The sequence below is a fragment of the Meleagris gallopavo genome, chromosome 4 (genome assembly GCF_905368555.1).
Source record: "Meleagris gallopavo chromosome 4, MGAL_WU_HG_1.1, whole genome shotgun sequence".
In the NCBI taxonomy this organism is placed as follows: Eukaryota; Metazoa; Chordata; class Aves; order Galliformes; family Phasianidae; genus Meleagris; species Meleagris gallopavo.
This window is the reverse complement of record NC_139407.1, coordinates 23891189-23916141: the sequence shown is the minus strand read 5'-3', so window position 1 is coordinate 23916141 and position 24953 is coordinate 23891189. Positions and strand designations below refer to the sequence as shown.

General features: G+C 33.7%; 1 protein-coding gene across 1 annotated transcript in view; it reads left to right on the top strand.

The window, feature by feature from the left end:
- Window positions 1–24953, top strand: part of GLRA3 (glycine receptor alpha 3) — a 72401-nt gene that overhangs the window by 3029 nt on the left and 44419 nt on the right. The window contains exons 2-3 of the mRNA XM_085221912.1: window positions 17359–17486; window positions 22715–22782. Coding sequence (XP_085078038.1) covers window positions 17359–17486; window positions 22715–22782 — 196 coding nt within the window. The remainder of the gene's footprint in view (window positions 1–17358; window positions 17487–22714; window positions 22783–24953) is intronic.

Here is a 24953-nt window from a genome sequence, read left to right as displayed (position 1 = left end):
AAATGCAAAATAGATTGCCTCTATGTTTTTTAGATAACCACATTAGCAGAGACTAGGAATCATGCTTGGTTATGTTATTGCCTCTTGTTCTTCTCACTGCCCCATTGGCCTTTTGTTGGAAGAAACAGTATCATAGATAGAGACAGTTAATTGTACTTCGAAGCCAGATTCTTGTTTAAAAAAAAATCTCCATGGATCCTAACTCTGGGGCATGTCTGAGCTCATAGTTAACTGATTTTGAAATTATTCTTGCATTGCATTGCAAATTGATTTCAGATGAGTAGCTTTAAGAAGCACAAGTCAATGTCTTTTAAGCTAGCATCAGTTCCTCTCTTATGCAAATAATGAAAGAGACACAACACCAAAGAATTATTAAATTTGAATTAGCATCATTAACATCTTAGATTTTCCTGATGCTCTAATAAGATTTCAATAGTTTATTAAGATGTTAAGTGTTGTATCAACCATAGTATTCAAGAAATAAAATCAGGATGTGAATAAAATAGAGTGTGGAAAAAAATAATGAGAGCACTGAGTCACAGGACCTTTCCTTAGCAGTCCTGACTCAATTTGAAAAGTTTCTGTGGAATAGATCAGACTCCATATCCTAATGAAAAAGACCTGATGCATGTCAGAAAGCAGCAAGAGAAGGGAAGGTGAACACCGAGTTCAGAATCACAGCAAGTCAGACAGGAGCTGGCTTCTATGAATAAGGTTTGCAGTTCCACAGAACCAGCACTAGAACAGAGCAGATCCTGTCTACACAACACTTTGGATTACCAAGCCATGTCCACAATGATGAGGTAAGTTCAAGGTCAAGCCAAAAAGTCAGGTCAGCAAATGAGAACTAGGAAGGTACAAGGCTTGGTGCAGGTGTACCCAGTTGGCCTGAGCAGAGACCAAGAGCTATTCTCCAGCATCCCTGATAGGGAAAAACAAACAAACAAAAAAAAAACATAAAAAAAAAACCAAACAGAAAAGAAACAAACAAAAAACAGAAAGAACAAAAAAGAAACGAACAGCTCCTGAGGTTTCTCACAGTTTTTATCAAAAAGCTCTGATAAAACTGGGCTTCTGCATTATCAGAGCTGGCACTAAGCCCAGGTAGCCAGACTCTTGGTAGGAAGGCAATGTGGTCATGGCCCTTATAAAATGTCAGGAGGAGAGCCCTGGTATTCCCTTGCAGGATAAACACATAGGGAGGCACTGCACTTTCTAAAACTTGGACACAGAAGGGTTTTATCTGTGAGCAAGACTACAGAATTCAAATTCTGTATATTTCAAATACGTAGGTGAAAACACTGAAGCCCCTTTGAACTGAATGAGTTTTGACACTAGAATGAATTTGATCAGCACTTTTACTATCTATTCTTAATTTCTATAAGAAAACAATTATTTTCCTAAATGATTATCATGTTTATAACATTAAGAAAGAAAAGCATGAAGAGTTTTGAGGTAAAACACAATTAGCTGTAAGAATATATAATTGAATAACAAAACAATTTCAATTATGAACATGAGTCTTTCAATTCTTACTACGCTACTGACATTTTCTTACTTTCCAGCCTCTCCTAACTCATTACAAGCCAAATGATGCTAACAACAACTGAAAGCTAGTAATATTTTGAGATGAGTGCTGTGCTGTGCTTCAGTGTGATGAAAAATGTAATAGCTCCTCCATCAGATTAGTCTTGTCCAGCTATCCTACTGTGACAATTACAGAAAATGAAAATTTTTATAAGATTAGAGCTTCTTATTTTAACAGATTTATAATACAAGCTTCAAATGACCTTACTGAGTATTATATAATAATACCTATAGCAAATGATCCCAGTAAATCAGCTTTTCTCTAATAGTGAGCAATAAAGAGCCCTTCTGTGTGATGCTGAATCTTCTTTTTATTGCTTTTCCTAGGGATCTTTATGATACTGGAAGAATCAGTAGAGGCAGACAAACTATAAGAAAGTTTTACTGTCTCTGATACATGAGCATTGTGAAGAGACCAAATAAAAGGCACCCTCTCAAGGACAAATATTAGTTACAGAAGAAAGGGAATATCTCAGAAGGCAGGGAAAGACATAGCCAGAAACTGTATGTAACAAGAACGCAGGACTAAGGCATGAGAGTAAGAGCAACATCAGGAAGATGAAGAGTCTGCACAATAATGTAGAGAGAAAAGAAGGGGGAAGTCTTTGAAATTGTGGGTTTTTTTTTTTTTCCTAGCAGGAATTACAATTCATTATTTGTTCTGACTGCTGAAGCAATAAGATCCTTCCCAACTGATGTCTTTAGGTGATGTGTTAATATAAATGCTAACTAGTAATAATAGAAGGAATGAAGGGAAAGCGTACAAAAGTAGACAGCATGGCATGATGTGAAGTAATAAAAGAATATATTTTGGTATTACTCTCCCGGCCAACTAGCTAGTGAGTTGTTCCAACATTATTCAGCAGCAAGCAGGGTAATGCTTGGTCCACACTTCAACAGATTTTTTAACATAATAAAAGCTTCCTATATAATTTTCCTGCACCACACATTATCCTGTTGTCCCTCTAGCTCTATAGCAGATGTACAAAATGAAAAGGGACAGAGAGAATTGGGGTAATTTCCAAGCAGGAATTCCCCACTTCCTTTAAGAAGATCAGTCCTTTTCAATATTGTCTTTACTGAAGTTTGTATTTGGTGACATGAACTAGCTAAATGCATTTTCCAAGGGAAACAGTTTTGAGAAAATGTAAAAAAGTTGAAGACCCCCCAGAGCTAATTGACTACACTTTAAAATTAATTTTGTGAAACAATAAAGTAATTAGAAAGCAAACATGGGAGTACTAAATTTTTCTAAACTGTGGGGCTGTGAGTTGCTATTAATCTTTATGTCACTCTTGGAGATAAAACTAATTTAGGAAGAGTATCATAAGCAAAATGAGTATAGCTATGTCATTTAAAAGAGCAGGGCAGTTTTTCCCTCTGCCTGATTAAAAATTCAAGATGGAGTTTAACTATATAACTTACTGTTTTAAGATTTTACCCTTTGTTGCACTCCATCTTTGATTAATATATTAGAAGGTGCTACAGACTTCACTGTTGTTCAAGGCTTTACAAACTATGTATAGCTTGCATAAAACCCTACCCTGCATAGACCTTACCTCTAGTTTCATATAGAATATGAATTCTCTTACAGAATCTTGAAAGGTAAAAAACGAACCTAATGAGAACCAAAATATCAGCTCTAATGTTCCAAGGCTCTGGAGGTACCAGAACATATTGTTTCCAAGCTGATTTTTCTATTAGATTGGCTCTTTAGAAATCTATACAATTTTTAATACAATCACCTTCAACCAACTTTAATTTTCATGACTAACCACTGCGTAAATATAGTTACGTCAGCACGATTCTTTAAAAGGTTGTTTTTAAAAAAAAAAAATATATTATTACATTTTAATGGATGACTGTAGAGCCTACGGATTTAGTGACTTTTTTTTTTTTTTTTTTTTTTTTGGTGTGAGAAGTTGCTTTGTAATGGGATACAGTGGGCTTTGATTGTTAAAAAAAAAAAAAAAAAAAAAAACAACTTGTATCTAGTTCCCGAAAGGCTTTTAATTTCATAAAGTTTAAAAATGCACGATCATTTGTTAAATTCAGTAACACACAAAGAGGTCCATGCTCTGGGCTTATATAGGCTAAAATTTATTCAGCTGCAGCGACCATCTAAACTTCCAGTTTAGTTAGCAACATATCTGCTGGCTAAGGGAGCCCTATTAGATAAATAAAATAAATGTCACAAAGCGGTAACTTTCTGAAAATGGTAGTGTAAATTTTTTCATTTTTGAGGTCAAAAGTAAAAATTATGTAATCAATAGTGCTTTACTGCACTTTGCTGAAAGAAAATTATTTTAATTGCCTCTTAGGAAATAAGTCATTTGCTCTGTGAGATATTGTTTTCTAGCTGTATGAAGAGATATTGATATAACGAAAATCACTCTATACACTACATAAATCTATATGTTATATAAAATATACATAACATATGCAACACTTAACAGCTTTATAATATCAGATCCTGGAAAGAATGGCCATAAAAAAATCCCATCCTAATCCACCAGTATTACATGGGTAAAAGATGCATCTTTTAAAGCTGGGAAGCTATCTGCCAACCTTCTAAACTCCAAATACTAACTTAGGATGGGACACTGACTAGGGGCTGTGGTCCCTAAATGGGACAGTGGCCTACCTCAACTCTAGCCATGCATTCTAAGCACTGGATTCACATAGCTGAAATGTAACTAAATGATGTACTCTATGGCAGATGTTAATTCTGTCTAATACCTGTAAAATGCCTCCATGAAGGGATATGCTTCTGAATGATGGTTTCTCTGCTATCTCATGCTATCAGATCAGATAGTTTATAGTGAAAAAATTGCAGGAGTTTAAGTGAAATACATTATTTTCTGTTCTCCTTGAAGATAGGAGAACATTCTCTTGCACACTGAAGATAGGACTCTCAACTGTTTTGAACACAATATTTCAGACTTCTATATAAAATGAATATGGGATATACCCACCTGAGACAGTTATATATGATTACAAAAGGTACAATAGAGAACAGGAATTAAAACAGCTACTTGCATCCAGTTTCTCAACATACATGTTAAAATCTTACCTCTAAAACTTATTACAAAATTTTAACACTGCAAGTGAACTCTAAGTGTTCACCTAGGTTTTAAATTGTTCTTATTAATCCTGTACACAGATGGATGTAAGGGTGATCAAATTTTTTTCTGTAATCACTGTGTATGTATTTGATTAGATTCCCTAAAATATAACTTCTCTAAGTAATGGTCAACAGAATGGTCTTTTTCATTCTTTTTAAAAGTGGCTATTCCTATAAGACTAGACTGCATTTGGTATTTTTTTTTTCTTTCACCTGGTACTTTTCCATTTGTTTACAGGAAATTTAAGACTACTGAGATGACAATCAAGCAGGTACTGAATATGTGGCATAAACAAGACTAGTGTAGCAAATACAAATACAAACTATGTATGTAAGGGTAATACTGTATACATAAGAAAATTCTGTATGTAAGAGAATATATGTAAGTGTAGTGAATCATGATAATTATGGTAAAAATATGAAAGGCTAGCAGCACTGTTTTTTAACCTTCACATTATTTTTCCTGATTCATTCAGTAAGGAATATGCTTCAGTACATGCATTACAAACACTGGGCGCTGTCATTACGCAGCATGAATCCTGCCATTCTCAGCATCACCCTGAAGCTCAACTCTGTTGCTGCCTTAAAGAAAGTCTTATATTGAATTATTATAGTGTTGATCTAGATAGAACTAATGAAAAGAAAAAGAATACTTAATTTGTTTATCTCATGTAAATTAACAATGCTCGTTGAACATTGTAATTCCTGTCTCATGGAAATTTCCACAGATCTGAAATAATTTTATTGCTTTTCCTATGCATAGAGGAAATGTTAAGCTGAAAACAGGGAGATAGCCTGTTTTTAGTTTCCAGCATACAGGAAAAAAGTCTCTGTCAATTCCAAAGGAGTCACGTTGAGAGAGATTTTTGAACATTAGAATCTGAGATCCCAATTTCACTTCCTGTCATCATTAGAAAATTGATTATTGCTGAGAAAATAAGCAAGAGACCTAACCAGGTTCCACGCAAACCTTCCAGCTTTTCATTAAAACAGCATTAAAACAGACATGTTTCTGTAAAACACTTAAATAATAAAACCATATTTTTCCATCTGTAATATTTCATCTTACTTGGAAATCCTTAATCAATAGTAATAACAGTATCTATACCATAATTCGCTGACTAAGCAAAATAAATAATTTCATAAGAACTGATTTAGGAATGAATTTTACACAGAACTGAGTTGTATTTATTGCTAATTTTTTTCTTGTCTGTAGTTATCATGCCTGTTGAAACACTTTGTGCTAAGGTGAGTCACTCTTTAAGCTATACTCTGCATTCTGTAACAACTTATATCTTATCAAACTTATTTTGGACAAAAAGTCTCATCTTCAAAAGAGCCAAATGATATATGCTGTAGATACAGGACAATACTGTTGTGCTGTTGTAAGCAGAGTTTTACTAAGGCAAATGGAAAAGTGTTTAATTTAATTGTGATTCAGTCTCCAAGAATCCTGGAGATTTCATTCAAAATAAATTTTTTCATCAGTTTTGATATTTTTCACATTTCATTATATTTTAAGAACTTCTTTGATTTTTATTTTTTTTTTTTTTGTGAATAGTTAAAAAAATTATTTGAGAAGAAACATAAAAGAAACACCTGTATTCTGCTTTCAGTAGTCATGGATTGGTCCTTTGTTTGTACAAAGTTTGCTTTAAGAAAGAATAGTTAAGAGTATTTAGCTAGGCAAAAATTTCTTTTTACTTAATTCACCTTTTAATCTATTGTTTCTTCACTGATATCAATTGAATTACTATTCATTAGATGAAAGACGCCAATCATTTCTTGCATGTGTTCAGTTAGCTAGAGGAATCATTCATTAATCACAAAAATTAATGCAATTGTTCAGCTCTGACATGCATTTATAGAAGGATATCTAGTGCTATGAAAGATAAAATTGTGAAATTATTTTGCTTGGCACTTTTGGAAGCTGTCCATTACACCAATAACTTTTTTCCATTCTTCAGTTAATAGACAAATTAGTCTTTATAATGAGATAGTAATGCAAGCTCAGACTACTGTAGACTGAGGATTAACAATGTCTATATTCAGATATATTCCATCCATTCAAACAAAAATTAATCAGCCAAAGAAAAACAAAAGATATTTTTATTTTTGAAGGATCTATCTTTAATTTGGAGTTAACGCTGCCAGAAATGCAACCCATACAGTCGGTCTGTGGAAGAGTTATAGATATCAGAATTTGGAATATTTTTCAGCTTTCTGTGCAGATACTTGATGAGCTTTTTATTCCCAAAAAACGAGGTTAAAAATAATTAAGAAATAGGACCCAAATTTATATCACTGATGAAAATAAACTGAACAACATATATGAGATTACTGAGGAAAATGATGCTTCTGGGAAAGTTAGGAATAAATATTTAATATATAGCCAGAATTCATAAAATATGTTAAGCAAAACCACATGCTGCATGGCTGCAGTTGTTTGGCAACAATGAACTTGTCTTAGAGATCAAAATTAGAGAGACAACATTTATCAAATCCATTTCTTAATTAAGTTGGAGAACCATATCCATTGGATTATAAAGAGTGCTGATAAAAGAAAGAAAAACAGTTTTCCTCCTTTACTCAAAGAAATACATGTTTTTCCAAAAGTGGGGAGTGGGGCAGGGAAGGACAGAGCCAGGAGCAATCACTACACTTAAACATATGTATAGAGTCACAAAAAAGAACAAGCGTATCCAAATTGAGCCTCATCTAGACTGCAAAGCCCTTGGACTTGCAGAATGAAGATTGAGTCTGAGTGACCTAAACTTAGAAACTCCTTAATGTTTAAGTTGAAAAACACTACAGCAATCCAAATCTTTTTAAAACATATTGTAAAGAAGCTCTAATATATACAGTCAGCTCACTTCTATGACAAACAGGGCTGGAGGAAGACTGCAGCAGCAGAGCAATGGTCAGCTGCAAAACAGGAAGAGATACGACACTGTAAAGGTATCAGAAACTTCATAACAAAAAGTAAATGTTGCCTAGACTATAAAGAGCATTAAAATGCAACATTGCTTCAGTCACAGAACAAGAAAAATGAATATGTTCCAAATTTGAAACAAAAGACATTTTTAATAATAGAGATGCAATCCTATTTATTTTTCATTTATTTTTCTTTCCAAGGCTATCATAATAAATAATGGATCATTAGCATTCTTTAAAAAATGAAAACTCATTCTTTGCAGCACATAAATGTTACTTTTTCTGAAAATATGTCCAATGATTTCTGCTGTGACTCTAATTATCTCTGCAGTGTTATATAAAAAAAAAAATTAATCTGACCTTTTGAACTTACTCAAAGTAAGAGGACAAAAGGGTAACCAAAAAAAAAAAAAAAAATCCAAAAGAGTGAAAAATCTGTAGGAGAATCTAACCTGTCACAGAAAATATTTGAACTTCTGAGAATTTTTGTTAGAAATCACCACTTCAAAATGTTGGTGAGATACTGCTTCTGTTCCTGTTATTGGAACTGACAGTCCTTTCTCTGGTACACAGAATTTAAGAGTTCTGTGTTCCAATCTGAGCTAATAAAATCTTTAAAACATTGCAGGACATGAAAATCTGTGTTTCCATTGCATCAGAAGTTGATGACTTCATGACCTACCACAAATGAAAGAATTGTCATTTTTAATTAGCAATACTTTCCTGCTATTGCTAGTATTATAGATCCTTTATTTTCAGTTCTAACAGAACAGAAAGACAGCTAGAATCTCACTCTTTTTGAATCATGTCAAATTTAATTTTCTCCTTCATTTCCTATCTTTGGTTTTAGTATATGTCATGCTCTTCGTTCACATACTCTTTCACTAGTGGAAACTTGCTTTTCTTTTTTCTTGGTCCCTCAGGATTAAATTCATTCATTCATGAATAAAGCTCAAGTAGAATTCTTTTTTATTGCTAAAATAGTAAGAAGTAGGTACAGGAAGAATTCCTTGCACAAGCCTTTAACAGCAGGAACCTAATTCATGTTACCTAATTCATGTATCCAAATTATCCTGGGCTCAAAGTATAAGTAATGTAAAGAGACTGAGACTTTCAAAATATAATTTACATCAGGAGTCTAATTTTGAGTCTTACTTTTTCCCTCAGAAGAAACTGTGTGGGCTGGAAAGGCACAGCAGTGACTACAGATTCTTTCAGAACTAGATCTGTGCAGCCATGATCCTCTGACACTTCTCAACAGCACAAGTCTTAAGGAGAGTGGCTGAGGGCACTGGGATTGTTCGGTCTGGAGAAGAGGAGGCTCAGGGGGAGAACTTGTCTCTTTCCATAGCTCCCTGAAAGGAGATTATGGCAAGGTGAGAATTGGCCTCTTCTCCTGTATAACTAGCAATAAAACAGAGGGAAGAGGCTCAATTTGCATCATGGCAATTCAGGATATTAGGAAAAATTTATTCTCTGAAAGGGGGATCAGGTACTGGAACAGGTTGCCCAGGAAGGGGCTGGAGCTACTATCCCTGGAGGTGTTCAAGAAACACGTAGGTGTAGTACTAAGGGACATGATTTAGTGGGGTTACAGGTGGATGGTTGGACTGGATGATCTTGAAGGTCTTTCTCAACCTTGGTGATTCTTTGATTCTCATAGCTTTCAAATGGCCATGGCTTTTTGTGAACCAATATTGTCAATGAGTGGCCTCCAGCAACAGAAGTTTATCTTTTTTCTTTAAGGGATTATAATTGCCAGAAGAATGAAAAGATTGCTTAAATACTTCTTAAAACTGCAGTAAAATTTTTGCTTTAAACATATTTAACCTCCTTCTCAGCATCCATTCCACAATATTTGTTCTCATCTCCAAAGCTTTTGAAAGTTTAAATTTGCTGTCAAAATCCCAAACACTGAAAATCATTTCTCTGAAAATCATTTCTCTTCTCATCAGTTACTTCAGGTAGCAAATTTAAACACATCACACTACAGAACATGTCTATTATGCTACAAATATATTTTAATTAAAAGCTATGCAGAAAAAAAGGAAAAATTTTAGAAACAGTTTTATCCACAGAAATCAAACATTTTCTTCTTTACATCTATATACTTCTCTAAAATTGAAAATAGTTTTTATTTTTGCTTGTTTTTTTTTTTTTTTTTTGTTTGTTTTTGTTTTTCGAACCAAAACAAACTTTAATTTTGAGGGATTGGGGGCCTTCAGAGTTTTGGATTTTATTTTATTTATTTATTTTGCGTGAAGCTATCACATTTTGCAACTTTTTCCTCTCAGAATGTCTTTTTTTTTTTTTTTTTTTAAATCAGGTTCATGTTCACTCTTGAAATAACAAGGAAATGCTACATATAAACTCTGCTACATATAAACTATGCTACTATAAACTCTGACCTTTTTCATTCTTTATCAACTTTCACAAATAGATCAGATAATTAGAGAAACTCCCTTTTTGAAAAAAATAAAAACCTTAATCTTCTGACTTCTTCAAATAATGTTCACATTTCTCATTAATCTTATTCAGTATCCCTAATATACAGAAGAGGGCTTAACTGTTTTCTTAGTAGAAAAACTTACTACCACACTTTTCAATATGCAATATGAAGATAATTGGTGCTACTTATTTGTGGATAATTTTATTTTAGCAGACCTTGTTTATTAAATGGTTAACATGAATACTTTTCATTTGAAAATTAATCAGTTCAGTCACCATCACTTACCTGTAAAGAATTAAAGGACATACTCTTGAGATTAATAAATCTAACCTAATTTATTACTGTCAAATCTCTGTATAAGTACTGACTCAGATTTATTTACTGAAATACTTTTGTGTGTTGCTGTTTGTGAGATTTATTTGAGTACAAAATGTCTGGTTGTAGTTATGCATACTCAATTAATTTCCTTGAACTTGTCTGCAGAACTATTTAATGAAAAGTGTAATAAAAACATTTAAACAATGCCTGAAAAGAATGGATCATAGACACAAATTGGATTGCTTCAGGGGTTTGGCCACATTTGCTGTCTCAGAGAGTACACTAAACAATGAAACAAAATTGCTACTGGACCACTGTAATACATGCAAAGCATCATATAATAGCTCTGTAGTATGTGTTGCTAGATGAAGTGCAAAATTTCTACCTTACTGGATGGCTAAGATGGTCAGTATTCGAGATGAAAGAAAGATTTATTATCAGATTTGGAAATCAGCAAGCCAAAACTGACTGTAACTTGGCATTAAGATGTGATCTTCGAGATAAACTACATAGCAAGTTTAGTTAGGGATGGAAGAAACTGATCTGTTGAATTCAACATGAGAATAGTAAAACTCAAGACAGCTCTCAGAATTAGGTAAATTTATGGACTGCTCTAACTTGGACTTAGTAACTTCTCTTTGAGAAGTTTCTAATAGAAATTCTAATTGCAGCACAGTATGTGATTCATTCATCTCTCATTTCCACCTGTAGCAGCAACAGGAAAGAGAATATTTACCTCTTAAAATAAAGTGTGTTTGTAAAGCAATTTCATTTGTAAAATTCCTTTCCTTCATTGTGCTTATGTAAAAACATGCACAAGTTTGTGGCAGATAGAAAAGTGACAGTCTGCTTTTTACAGCCTTTGAGGAGGAGACATTCTTGGAGATTGTGAAATTCTCTTTGCAGAGTTTTTCTCAACCATTTTGCTTTGGAGGAATGGGAGAGATGGTAAGATTTTCTCTAACAAAAATGCCTACTTTAAATAGAAGTTTCAGGAGCACAAATTCATGACCCATATTTCTTTTGCTTGCTAAATTGTCAGTTTCTATATGGACTCTATTTAAATTCTGTAGATGTCAGTTTTCTTGCTGTTTAACTATGTTAACTAAATTAGTTATCATTTTAGTAAATTAAAAGAATCAATAATTACATATCCTCAGTAGAGGGGTTAGAAAAGAGCTGAGTCCCATCACCTGCATGTCATACATATCAGAGCACTGTGATATTCTTATCAAGCTCCATCTCAAAAAAGAAAAGGGTTTTTGTATCCCTGCTTAAACTGCTGGGCTATTTCTGAAGTGTTTCAGTGTTTGAAAGACTTTTAATTTATAATCTAAATTTACCCCTGGCCACTTCATATCCCTTTGCTTTCATGACAACGTTATCATCTAGCTTAAAATTCTTTCCTCTGTACAGGTGCATGTCACAGATAGAATAGTAGCTCTTCTTTTTTTCTAGCTGTGGTCAATCTCTGATTTTTAAGCTGGCTGTAGTTTATGAGCAGCTCAAGTGCATTTTACTTTTTGGAGCTTAACTTTGTACTAAGCAGGAAGGTGGTGTCATACAACTGCTGGATAAGTCAAATATCCAGCTGTGAAAGTAAATTAGTAAAATAGGCCATCATTACTCCATTTAAACTACACCCCAGATTACAGGCTATAGGACCAACAGCTGCAAGCCTATTACCCAGCATCAGAATAGAAAAACCATGAGAAGGCATCATTTTCTACTTTGAACTACTCTCATTGTTTCCCTTCCTTAAGCTCCTCAAGTCTATAGCATGTCTTTTGGCAATCTGAAGTTTTCTGTGTGAGACTTGGAACGTATACTCTGAGATAAGCCCTCTCTTCTACATATTTCTTTTCATTCTCTCTCAAGAAACTCTGCATACATGAAAAGCAATACCTTACATGTTACTATTTTTTTCTTTCAGATAACCTTGGATGTGAGAGTTTCATATACTCTTAAGTTAACTTTACAATCCAAACTGTGCATCTAAATTCCGGTTTGAATTTTTCTACCTCTCTCATTAATTATTCTGCATTTTCTCCTTAGAATAAATGTCCACTGCTTTCTGCCCCTTTGAGGTACTCAAACACTTCAGTCATGTTAACTTTTCAATCTTCTTTCTGATAAACTAAGCAGATTAAACTTTTAACATCTTACTGTAAGGAATTTTCCCTACTTCTCAGATTATTATTTACTAGCCTTGTTGACTACCTTTCCTAATGCTCTGATGTCCCTGTAAAACACAGGATCTGATGCAATGTCCCATGAATATCATGTGAAAGAATTGACCTTCATGTTCCTACTTACTCTTTTAACCTTTCCACACCAACGGATAACACAGTAGCACAGTTAAAACTTTATCACAACAATTGAATTTTTCAACTGGAATTCTGAATTGTCTTCCGAATCACTACTTTCTTCAACTCTATCCACAGTTCTGATCAATATACTGCTAATATCCTGCCTTCATAGTACTAAGTTGTTCTACTTAAATGGATTGCATTTAAGCAGTCAGGTTATCTCCCTGCCCTCATCAGAATATATAACTCAATGGGGTTTTTTTGTGATGCTTTTTGATTTTAACTCCAGATCATATATGGCAGTACTGACCATCATTCTTACCACAATTCACTGAGTAGCCTTTTGTCTAGTGTCAAGGATGGAGGTATGTATAGAGAAGCTGTGTCTTGGCTGTGACAGAATGCAGCTTACTTTCTGAGTAACATTTTCATCCCACTTAGTCTAACTTAACAGTTTCTGGCTCAAATGTGACTCATGCAATTGTCACAGACCTGTTAATTCTGGATGTTTCCCTGTTTCTGCCCATGAATTCCCAACTTGACAATCTGAAAGATATGATGTAAAGCTCTCTTCAAATTGTAGGTGAACACTAATTAAATGGACGACATAGATGAAAGATAGGTAATTGTAGTCCTGGTGGTTCTAATTTTCTGTTCATGCCTGTTTTTGTAGAGCTGTTTATTTGGAACAAATATTCTCACTCTGACTTTTGATGGTCTAAATTCAGCAAGTCAAAAATATTTTAAATAAATTTTTCCATTTTTTTCTTAATTTTTGTCCACTACTTTAACTAACAAGTTTCTTGGTTTAACCAGGTTTAGTTAACAAAGTGAAGTGAAAACTAAGAGGTATTAATTTCTCTCCATAAGAAACTTCTTCAACAGGAAGAATTCATTATTTCTGCCTGTGAACAAAGTATGCATCTTCCCTTCCCATATAACTTGAAGCTGCATAATTATGTAGGCTAACCACAAGTCTATTGCACCTAACTTCTGAGTACACCACGGTGTGAAAGTTTTGCCAATATTACATTCTTATTATTCTGCCTCTTTAAAAAAAAAAAATTGAGGCCTCTGCATTTATAAAAATAAAAAAAGGAACAAGTTAATTCCCTTTGGATGAGCGCAAAGACATTCCTGGAATTATATAGTAGTTTAGTGAAGAAGTTTATTGAAGAAGTCTAAAGAAACAAAATTCATACTTTGTAAAAAGTGTGTAACTTTTTCCATACCCACTTAGCCAAAAGTTCATTTTCCTCAGATAATGTACAATAGAGCTGAATAATCCTTACTATACTTACTATAATTGATGATAATTTTAATACAGAAAATCAATATTGTGCCAATAAACCAATTATAAGACCTTCCTAAAAATTCACTGTCTCACTCAGACTTCATTTACATGCAGCTCAATTAGATGACATTATTATTTTCTAAACAGAATTCCTGAACTTCTTACTACTAAAGGGAACTTGAGCAGACTGAACTCAACACTCAGCTTCCATTCAGTAATACATCAAGCGGAGAAGAAAGAAAAGTACTCCTTGAAGTATTTAATTACAAATAAAAGCTGATTTCCAAAATAAAACTTGCATACACAAACTGTACTAATTTTGCTGAATAAATTGCTTTCAGAAGCAGACAGTAAAATTATTCAAGATATTATGAGGTTTTCAACTGACTATTGAAAGAAAAATTAGTAATGCAAACAAAATAGTGGGTTCTACTTTGATAAAATCTTTAGTCACCACAATAAATATAAATAGTTTATTCTGTGGCAGACTTTAAAAACAATAACTACATCTGCAACAACAGAAAGATCTGAGAAAATTATACAGAAATGAAAATGAACAAACAAATCTCCATTTAGAGAAAGTCATCAATAAGCTAATAATTGGCCTCTCTATATTTATGTTCTGGAGCATTTATCTATCACCAGAATAGATATATATACACACACACGTATATATATACACACACACACACATACATACATATATATATATATACACACACACACACACACACACATATATATCCACACATACATATATATATATATATCTACACACACACGTATATATATGTGCATATATATACACATATACGTGTATATGAATATATATGAAAGTGTGTAAGAAAGAAATCTAGATGTTACAATCTATGTATATATGTACGCATGCAATTTCTTGATTCTTTGATGCCTTGCAGATATATACAAACCAATAAAGTAGATGTAATAAAATTTTATTTTATTTACTTTTTTAACCATGAATAACCTTTTATAAAATAAAAATGGTTAGAAGTTGCGATGCTATGATAAAGCAGATCAATTAAGAATATTTGATAGTGAAAATGATGTCTGAGGTCAGTAAGAACAGGATGAGAAGTAATAATTTCAAATTGCACTGAAATGAGGAGAGTTGGATATTTACTGCAAGAGAATGCGTTCTCCAGCTACAAGAAGAAATGAATGAGTTTAGCTACTAAAGGAGACTGTAGAAGTATTTACCGAAGCATAATACTGAAGGTGATAACAAGTTTTTCATAAAGATTTAGAAAGATAAAACAAAGTAGAAATTTATAAATAAAGTAGAAATATGCAAATCAGCTTTCACATAAATACCAGATCAAGTTTACTAGAAATTTTTAATTCTCTTCACTTTTACTATTACAAATAAAAGATGTAATAACCATTTTTCAATTAAAATTGAAAATTGTCTAGAGATTTCTAAGCACATATTCTGTGAGCATCCAAATTTGCAATACTTAGTACTGAAGAACTCTTTATTTAAGTTCTTCTAAAGGAGTGAATTGGTATTGTTAGAGTGCAATGAAAGAAGCAGAGAAGAGATTCATATCTTCCTGCAACAGAGTTTTTAACAGAAGTCAGCGCAAACTGCAGAACCTATTTATTGTTTTCTTCATAATTCAAAATCAAAGAATCATCAAGGTTGGAAAAGACCTCCAAGATTATCCAGTCCAACCATCCACCTATCACCAATATTTCTCCACTAAACCATGTCACTTAGCACAAAATCTAAACATTTCTTGAACAGCTCCAAGGATGGTGACTCCACTACCACCCTGGGCAGATCATTCCAGTACCTGATCATTCTTTCAGAGATGAAATTTGCCTAATATCCCACCTGAACCTCCCTTGGCACAACTTGAGGCCATTTCCCTCTCATCCTACTGCTAGCTGTGCAGGAGAAGAGGCCAATTCTCACCTCACCACAACTTCCTTTCAGGTAGTTGTAGCATATGATAATATCTCTCCTGAGCCTCCTCTTCCCCAGCCTAAAGTTCCCTCAGCCACTCCTCATAAAACTTGTACTTCAGTCCCTTCACAGCTTCTTTGCCCTTTTCTAGACACACTCCATGGCTTCAGTGCACTTCTTGTAGCAAAGTGCCCAAAACTGAACACAGCAGTTGAGGTGTGGCCTCACTAGTGATAAGTACAGGAGAAGACCACCTCCCAGCCCCTGTTGGTAACCCTATTTCTGATACAAGCCAGGATGCCATTAATGTTCTCCACCATCTGAGCACACTGCTGACTCATGTTTAGCCAAGCATTGACCAATACCTTCAGCTCCATTTCTTCTACACAGTCTTCCAGCCACTCTGCCTCAAGCCTGTAACACTACCTAGGGCCGTTGCAGCCAAAGTGCAGGATCCAAAATTCAGGAGTGGCCTTAGTTATGTAATGCTACTCACAATTTTATTCATGTATATATATGTGAATAAAATTTATATATTTATTGACTGTGTTGTTTTTATAATGATTGCCAGCTATTAAGTAAGATTTCCATGACAATAAAGACCTTTTCTTCAGGTCCACATGGCTGATCACAATGCTGATATTCTTCTCTCCTGACATGTGCAGAACACACTTTAGAATGTCAGTGGGAGTTCTGCATACATATGGAGAGGAGGCTACAGGAGATGACATTTTCCATGTGGCCCTGAGATGAAAATTTTGCCCTAAGATAGTTCATTCAGTAAGTTTTTTTCCCACTGCAAGCAGTCACTTTTGCTTTAATAAAAAATGAACCTTTAAGACAATGTAAAGGAATACCATTTGCCAAGGGACTGTTTGATATGTAGGTTTATGTTTAAATATCAACATGAAACATTCACTGAGGAAAAACTAGTGATGGTAGTATTTTTCCATGAATGATCTTTATAGGTTTTATTTCTGATCTACATCATACCGAGTTAGACAGACCAATCTTAGAGCAGACTCCAAACTATGATATTCCACATGCACAATTCTAATATATATATTTTTTAATTCTGTGATAATGCTTCAAAAAAAAAAAAAAAAAGTTGATTGGAAGTGTCATTAATCTCAAGTAGTCCTGAGGAAGAAGTAATAGAGTCTGTAGCTTAGCAAAATAACATTTGCATATAAAATAACAAATAATAATAAAAAAAAACTGGTTTCTACTTCTTTGCTATTACTATTTTTTGAAGCTTAAACTATCATGAAATGCAGTATCAACTTCGCTGTTTTCCTGTTCATACACAAATGAATAAAGTGATAGATTCTGCAAAATTAGTTTTCCTAACAAAATATCTAACAAAATGTTTTGTTTCTGTTGTTTTGTTTTTTTTCCCCCCCCACCTGTTCTTAGCTTGGTAGCTACAAAGGAAACAGACAGTGCAAGATCCCGTAGCATGCCAATGTCACCATCTGATTTCTTGGATAAGCTAATGGGTAGGATGTCGGGATACGATGCAAGGATCAGACCAAATTTCAAAGGTAATTTCAAACCTAAACTTCCAAATAATTCAGTATTTCTTCTTACAAAAAAAGATGAAAAGAATAAGAAAACCTAGAAATACATTTTTATTTTTTAAAGTGAATTTCCTTTTCTATTACGGTTTCAGTAGTATTACACTTTATTCCTGTCATTTTCACAGATGAATTAATGCAGATTTTTAGTCTTATAACTATTTTTGGACTGTCTAATAGCTTTCTTTTTTCTCTTTCCTGAAATACTTGTTAATGGATTTGAATTCCCATCTAGCACAATAGTAGTCTGAAGTAACCTAGAAATGAAGTTACATGAAACACCTGCCTGATGCTGGATATAAGGAGTATATTAAGCACATAACCATCGGAATCAAACTCAAGAGTTTGCCTTAGTCACCAAATATATCACAAAATTCTCCTGTAACATGAGATGCCTCTCGTGCCTCAAGAGAGGCTGTATTTCCTCTTGTTCTTTACCCTTTTCTCAGTTCTCCTCTGAAACTGCAAGTTCTTGATAACTAGAATTATTATTGTTATGTACCTTATTGATATTCATCATAAAGAAGATTCAAGTAAGATCAGAAGTACAAAGTTTGCAGATGCAAATATTACATGCTATTTAGCACAAATCATACTACTGAAATGCAGGCATGTTAAATTAGAATATTTAATAGAAAGATAATACATACATATCTGATATGTTATCATGCAATTACACAATTATACACAAAAACGCTACACATTCTAACTTTTGTAGTCTGGGAACTTCAGGTAGATTTGATACTTTTTTTCAGAATGCAGATTCCAGTAATATAGTGGAACTATACTTAGCGTTAATCCTGAATCTATATATCAAGTGTTTAAAATTCTCCAAAATACAAACACTTTTATAGAAAGGATAAACCTGTTGTGATTTAAAATATTACTTTTATTTTGCCTTAGTTGCCTCTCCCTTTGCTTTCATTGCAATGAGTTCTCTTAGCTCCAGCTTTTTATGATGTTTACTACAAAACTTTCCCTTTGAGCAGACAAGCCTTCCCCCTCTGAATCATCTGCTGCTACCTTTACAACTTAATTCTTGTCTGGCACTGATTTTTATAGTTTGAGATCACCACACCTCAGTAACTTCAGTAATAATGACTCTTAAGCTTTGTTATTTGCTACTTTTGCCAAAATTTGCCCAGAATAATTCAAAAGTACAAAGTAAGTAGTTTGTTAACTTACTTCCTCGCCAGTAAGTCATGAACAGTCAGTACTGCATGTATAAACTCATTATCAAGGATTTACAACATCTGGAAATGATTCATTTTTAGTTAATTAGCACTGCTGATCTTTTTCAAATAAGATAAACATGCATTGGAAATTAAACACTTCACTAAAAGATTTACAACAATGATCAATATCCCTCATGTCTATACGGTACAAGTCCCTCAGGCTATGCTTGTCTGAAGCACCCTGAAGAATATTGCAGTGATGTGCTTTCCAGAGAGTCAATGTATCAAACAATACTTGCAAAGCAATGCAAAACACTCCACATCTAAAACTGCTTTCTTATATGAACAGAAGTTTTTATTTTTGATCTTGTCTTAGTTTCAGCTGAAATGGATTTTTGACTGAGTGTCTGGTGTGATGCTATGTTTTTGTTCTAGGATAAAAACAATGTTGATAATGCACTGACACTTATAGCTGCTGCTAATAAATATTGTACAGAGCCAAGGCCATTCACAGTGCAGGGCTCAGGGAGCTGAGAGGGAGCAGAATTAGGATAGCTGTCTTAAACTGGCCAAAAGGATATCACATACCACATGACATTATGTGGAAGGATTTTTGAAGGGGGTGGGAGTTCACATCACCTTCTTCTGCTGCTTGGGGGATGGTAAACAATTGCTTATGCATTACTTGTGATATATATTCTTATATACATATATATGGTCATAATTATTATCCTTTTTGCTATCTTAGTAAACAGTTTTATCTCAATCCACAAGTTCTACTTTTTCCCCTCTCCCCCACTCCTCCAATTCCCACATCCCACTGAGAAAGGGGCTGAGTGAACAACATATGATACTCAGCCACTTGCCAGGTTATAGCTATAACACATCCTTATTAATCTTATTGTGCCTTGTTTCCATAGTATTCCCCTTAGCATGTAAACTACAGGTTCAACCTAAGGTAACATTGCGAGTGGCAATGAAAGACCTCAAGAAAAATCTAAGCACTGCAGTTTTTCTTCATTTTTTTGGGACTCCTGAAGCCCTACAAATAAGGGCTAAAAATTGGGAGATTATACTTTAGGGATTGACTTGGGGATTGGATTTTGGAGTTTGTCACAGACACAATGCAGTCTTCTGATGGGACTACACTGAAGAACAGACAGATGTGTAGAGATTAGTGAATTCAGTGTAGTACTTATTGAATATATAATTCAGAAGACTCAGAGCCTTGTTTTGTAACTCTTGGAATTTAAAGAGACAAAACTTAATTTGACATTGTTCTTTTCCAGAAAGTGCACATTCTAAGTCTTCTAGACAGCTATGCAGTTTGAACAAATCTGTCCAGAATGATTCAGATCTATCACTAAGAATAAGTGTCTCCTCAAGTGACTTTGCCACTTTCTCGTTAGCTGTGTTTGTCCTAGAACAAATACTGCAGTTTTGCCTTTATGAGTTTTTAATTTGGTAACAGTTTTAAAGAAACAGACATAAGAGATCTCTGATAATCATTTTATGCTTTTTTTTTCCCCTTTCAATAACATTTCTGCATGGACAAGATTTTAAATTAACATTCAGTTTCATATAGGAGAGTACAATTTGTTCATTGCCTTGATATTGACAAACAGCACTCAGCAATCATTAATTTAGGAACTTCTTAAGTTCACGTAGGCCCTGACTTTGATTTTTCTAGTGTTTTATGGCAATAAAACAGTGATGTTTTGCAATTGTGCAAAGTATCAATTTTTTGTTCAGTTTGAATGTGGTGACTACTTTATTGCCACATGCTTTATTAAGAAATGGAGAAAATTCCTTTTGATCTTTACAGACTTTTGTGTTCATATATTTCTCCCTACTATATTCCTTTTTTTTCTTTTTTCCCCCCAAAGTTAAAAGCAGTTTTCTACTTATGCTGTTGTGTTGTTTTTTTTTTTTTTTTTCAGCAGCAGTTTAGAGAGTTTGTCAACCTCGACTTCCTTCTTGACATCTTTTTTCTCCCTAATATATCATTTTAAGGTGGAACAAATTTTGAAGTATTCAGGATATGGAAGTTCATGATCTACTTCTATGACTATCAATCTATCCTGATGTCTACAGAACATGCTTTCAGTGAACCACCGATAATGCATGTATCTACTCCTTTCTGCTCAGAAATCATTAATTTAGAGCCCATTAGTATAAGCGCATAACAAGGATGGTTTTGCATTTAATTAACACTCAATGTCTTCAAACACTTTATTGTTTGAATCTCTAAACCATTTCTGAATTGCTTTTAGTTTCTATTTACCCTATTTTTAACTAGCTATTAACTGTCTTCTTGTAATGTTGCTCTTCAAATTATAGACCAGGGTTTATGTCCTTTATAAAAGCAACTATTGATAAAGAAAAATTACACTTCAAAATAGAGCTATTTTAAGCAAGATAATATCATGTCAAATTTGAAATTATGACAAGTATTACAACATAGATATTTGAGAAAGGAAAGCTGCCTTGGAATCAAATTATCCAATAACCTAACACAGCAAGGAAATACAATTTTGTCTGACAGTTGTAAACAGTTTCTAGTGACTCTGCCTTTGTTTACCTGCCATGTTTGGTTGGGTTTTTTTTTTTTTTTTTTTTTCCATTTTCCTTGATCATCTTCAGGAGTTCATTCCATATGATATCAATGAGAAGCCTTTACTAAATTCTATTAAATACACTTACATGCTCTAAATGGTTAACAAAGTTGCAAAATGACTGTAGTGTCAAAGTGACAGTAGAGTAATACCTCTTAACCTGAAAATTCTGCATTGCACATGTACCCTTGTGTATTAGAATGACTGAAGTACATGTAGTTACATTTTGTTATAATTGCCATGCAGTACTTCGTAACAATTATTGTTCTGAGGAAAGAAAGCTAGATGTTCCAAGATGGTCCTGTTGGAAGAATTTTCAATAAATATTCTGGTTCTTCAAATATGTAACGTCAACTTCATTGGTCGCATTAAATTTTGCTAGTTCTAAAGCACCAGTGGCAGAATAGCCTATTACTTCAGTGACTCTTAACAAATATTACAGAATTATTTTCAAAACCAGGTATAGATCTTTCATTATTAATGATTGCTTACAACTGGAAAAAAAAAAAAAAAACAAGTATTTCCAGTTCTGAAATGGATAGTTGATATACGAATACAAAGGTGAGGAGAGTGACAGAAGAGCCTTAAGATGGAAAAACCTTGTTTTCATTGCACACAGGCATAGATTGATAAGAAATAATGGAGAAATTAGGATGCTATGTCACAATGCTATTTTTACAGAGACTTGCATAGAAGTAATTTAAAACCTTTTCCATGAAGAGATGGCTTATTGTTTAGTTATTGTAATGACTGCTCTACCAGTACTGATGCTTCAGAAATGCAAGATAAAGCAGAACTTTGGCTAAAGACCCATAGTAAAAGACAAATTCAGCTTAAATGGATTCTTAACTATTTTTTGAATTTAAGAGAAATGAGAATAGAATCTAAGTCATTCTTCCTTATTCACTTTTGTTCCTGTCAGTAGCAGAGATAAGAGCAGCAATAATGTATTTCAGTTACCAGTGATGACAGATAATGTCAAAAGCTGCCTTGAGAGAAAAGGTCACTTTTCCCCCAACTGTTGTAAAAAGTAGCATACATTTTTCACTTAAAAAGCACATTAAAAGTACACATTTCAAATTTAGTTGATTTTCTGCTGTCTTTTTTTTCTTTTGTATATAATTCTCTGTGTAAGTTCATAACGAACTCCTTGCCTATCTTTATGCTAGAACTGGTCAGTCTGGTAAGGTAATTTTGAGAAAAATTGAAAGGAATAATCTATTACATACCAGAAATCATTCAAATTTCGCATTAAATGAGTTTTGAATGTAACAGTATTTCCTCTTAAGTCAATAAATATTGCTTTATAACAGTTTACCACATCAATTTGTTTTACAGTCACTCAATATGCATTGATTCTGAAATGGACACTGATGCTTTTTTGTTTGTTTTCCCCCTTTTGCAGGTCCTCCAGTTAATGTCACATGCAACATATTTATAAACAGCTTTGGATCCATTGCAGAGACAACCATGGTGAGATATCCTATCTCAAAAAATATTTTAAGTTCAAGATATTTAAAAATCAAGATAGAACTTCTATTAACATGGAACAAAGTGAAATAAATCCTCTTCAGAAAACAGAACATTTAATTTAGCAATTGAATTTTTTCTAATAGAAAATATATTACCACACTATAAAAAAAAAAATTTAGTTCTCCATAAGTTTTATTAAATAACTGTAATGACTTATTTTCCACTAGAAAGGTATTAGTTTCTATACTGCTCCACCTTTCTAACCTCACAAATCTCCATTCATTGTTAAGTGAATTATATTTTAAATTTCACTCCATATAGTGCATATGAGGCTACATACTTTATTTAAAGTCTTTTTTTTTTTTTTTTTTTTTTTTTAAATAGACATGATGCAGAGAGAGTAGAGTCATAGAATGGCTTGAGCTGAAAAGAACCTTAATGATTACCTGGTTCCAACACCCCTGTCATGGGTAGGGTTGCTTTCTACCAGATCAGGCTGCCAAGGGCCCCTTTCCTCCTTGCCCTATCACTAGCAGGCAGTGTAAAATATCAGTCTACATCTCATTTCTTAGATCCCTTTAAATACTGCAGAACTGCAATGAGGCCTCCCCTCTTCTCCAGGCAGAGTAATAGCAGTTACCTCTGCCTTTTTTTTGTAAAAGCTACAGCACTTTTTTTTTTTTAATGTATTTACATGTAATATTACAAAAATATCTAAAGTTCAGGATTCAAATGGGTGGGGCCAGGCTCTCTTCAGTATTGTGCAGCAGCATGCTTGTGGACTACTTACATCCTTTAGTATATTGTTCATCTCATTTAAACATGCACAACAGTTCTTTGAATTTGGAGACCAAGAACATTTAATCCTAAAACAAAACAAAACAAGCTAAAAACGTTTCTAATTTGAGCTGTCAGTTGGAACCTGTGCATAATATAAAACCATATTAATAATCTATATTAGGAAATAGTTACACATTTATAAAGCAATTGTATTTTTTTTCCAAGTTGCCTTGAAAGCAGACTGATTAAAATAGTTGCGATATACTGCTGTACAACCTGATCCATTACAAACATTTCCAGTTAGCACATTATAGAAAATACCAAAGTTGTTCAGAACCAAAGACCTTATTCTATTGAGAATGTGTGTGCCAAAAGTGGACAATTAAGCACAACCTCGGTCTTAGGGGAAATGTTGCATCATAATGCTGATATTCTGATTATAATAGTCACTAACAGCTCAGTGCAGAACTTTTGCTTATGGTCAGCAGCTGTTGAACTCTTAGAGACTCAAATCTCACATTTTAGAACAAGTGCCTTTATGCAGATAGGACTTTTGATTGTATGTATTATTAGTCTACTTCTCCATTGAACTGAAAAGGAATATCTTCTGAAAAAGATGTTAATCTTACAGTTAAAAATATCTTGAATCATTTTAAATCTGAAGTACTGCCTTATTAAAGGAAAATAAATTCACCACAGTTTGACCAATTTTATCTGTTCTCACTATTTTACCAATTGTTATTTACTGTAATCCTTATAATTCAGACATCTTTGTAAATCTTACACATTCTTGATAAGTACTCCTTTTTCCAATCTGAAACAAAAGAGCTTAAAAGCAAAAGGTACAAAATAAGACCTGTCATGTGGTACCTGGAAGATCCTCTGGTATGTAAAAGCAGCAGCTGACAAATGGGATATGCATACAGTGCATTTTCTTATAGAAGTCTATAAATTAGTCCCTATCCTTCATTGCCATTGTACTTGATCTTGGTACTAGCTTTCTCTTTCTGATTCTGTTTCGCTTATTTATGACCAAAATCTTTGAGCTCCCTCTGCTGCTTTGGTTACAAATGACACAATAAGCAGTTACAGAAAGTGAATAGATTAAAAAACAAGAAAAAAGAAAAAGGAAGGAAACAAAGAAGTTTGTCAGTGTGCAGTGGGATCTTACAATGCACAGCAGGGCTCAAATTTCTGTCAGAGTTATCTTGAACTCATCCACCCATCCACCTCCATCTACTCTTCTGTAGTGAGATCTAAAAGTTCAGGAGAGACAACTAGCCACCCCCCCTCCCAAAAAAAAGCTTAATTTGACTTGCACTTTGTCAGTGGTTGAAATTGGTACTTTTTACACAGTTCTTTAACGTTCTCTAAGGCACAGGCAATAGTTA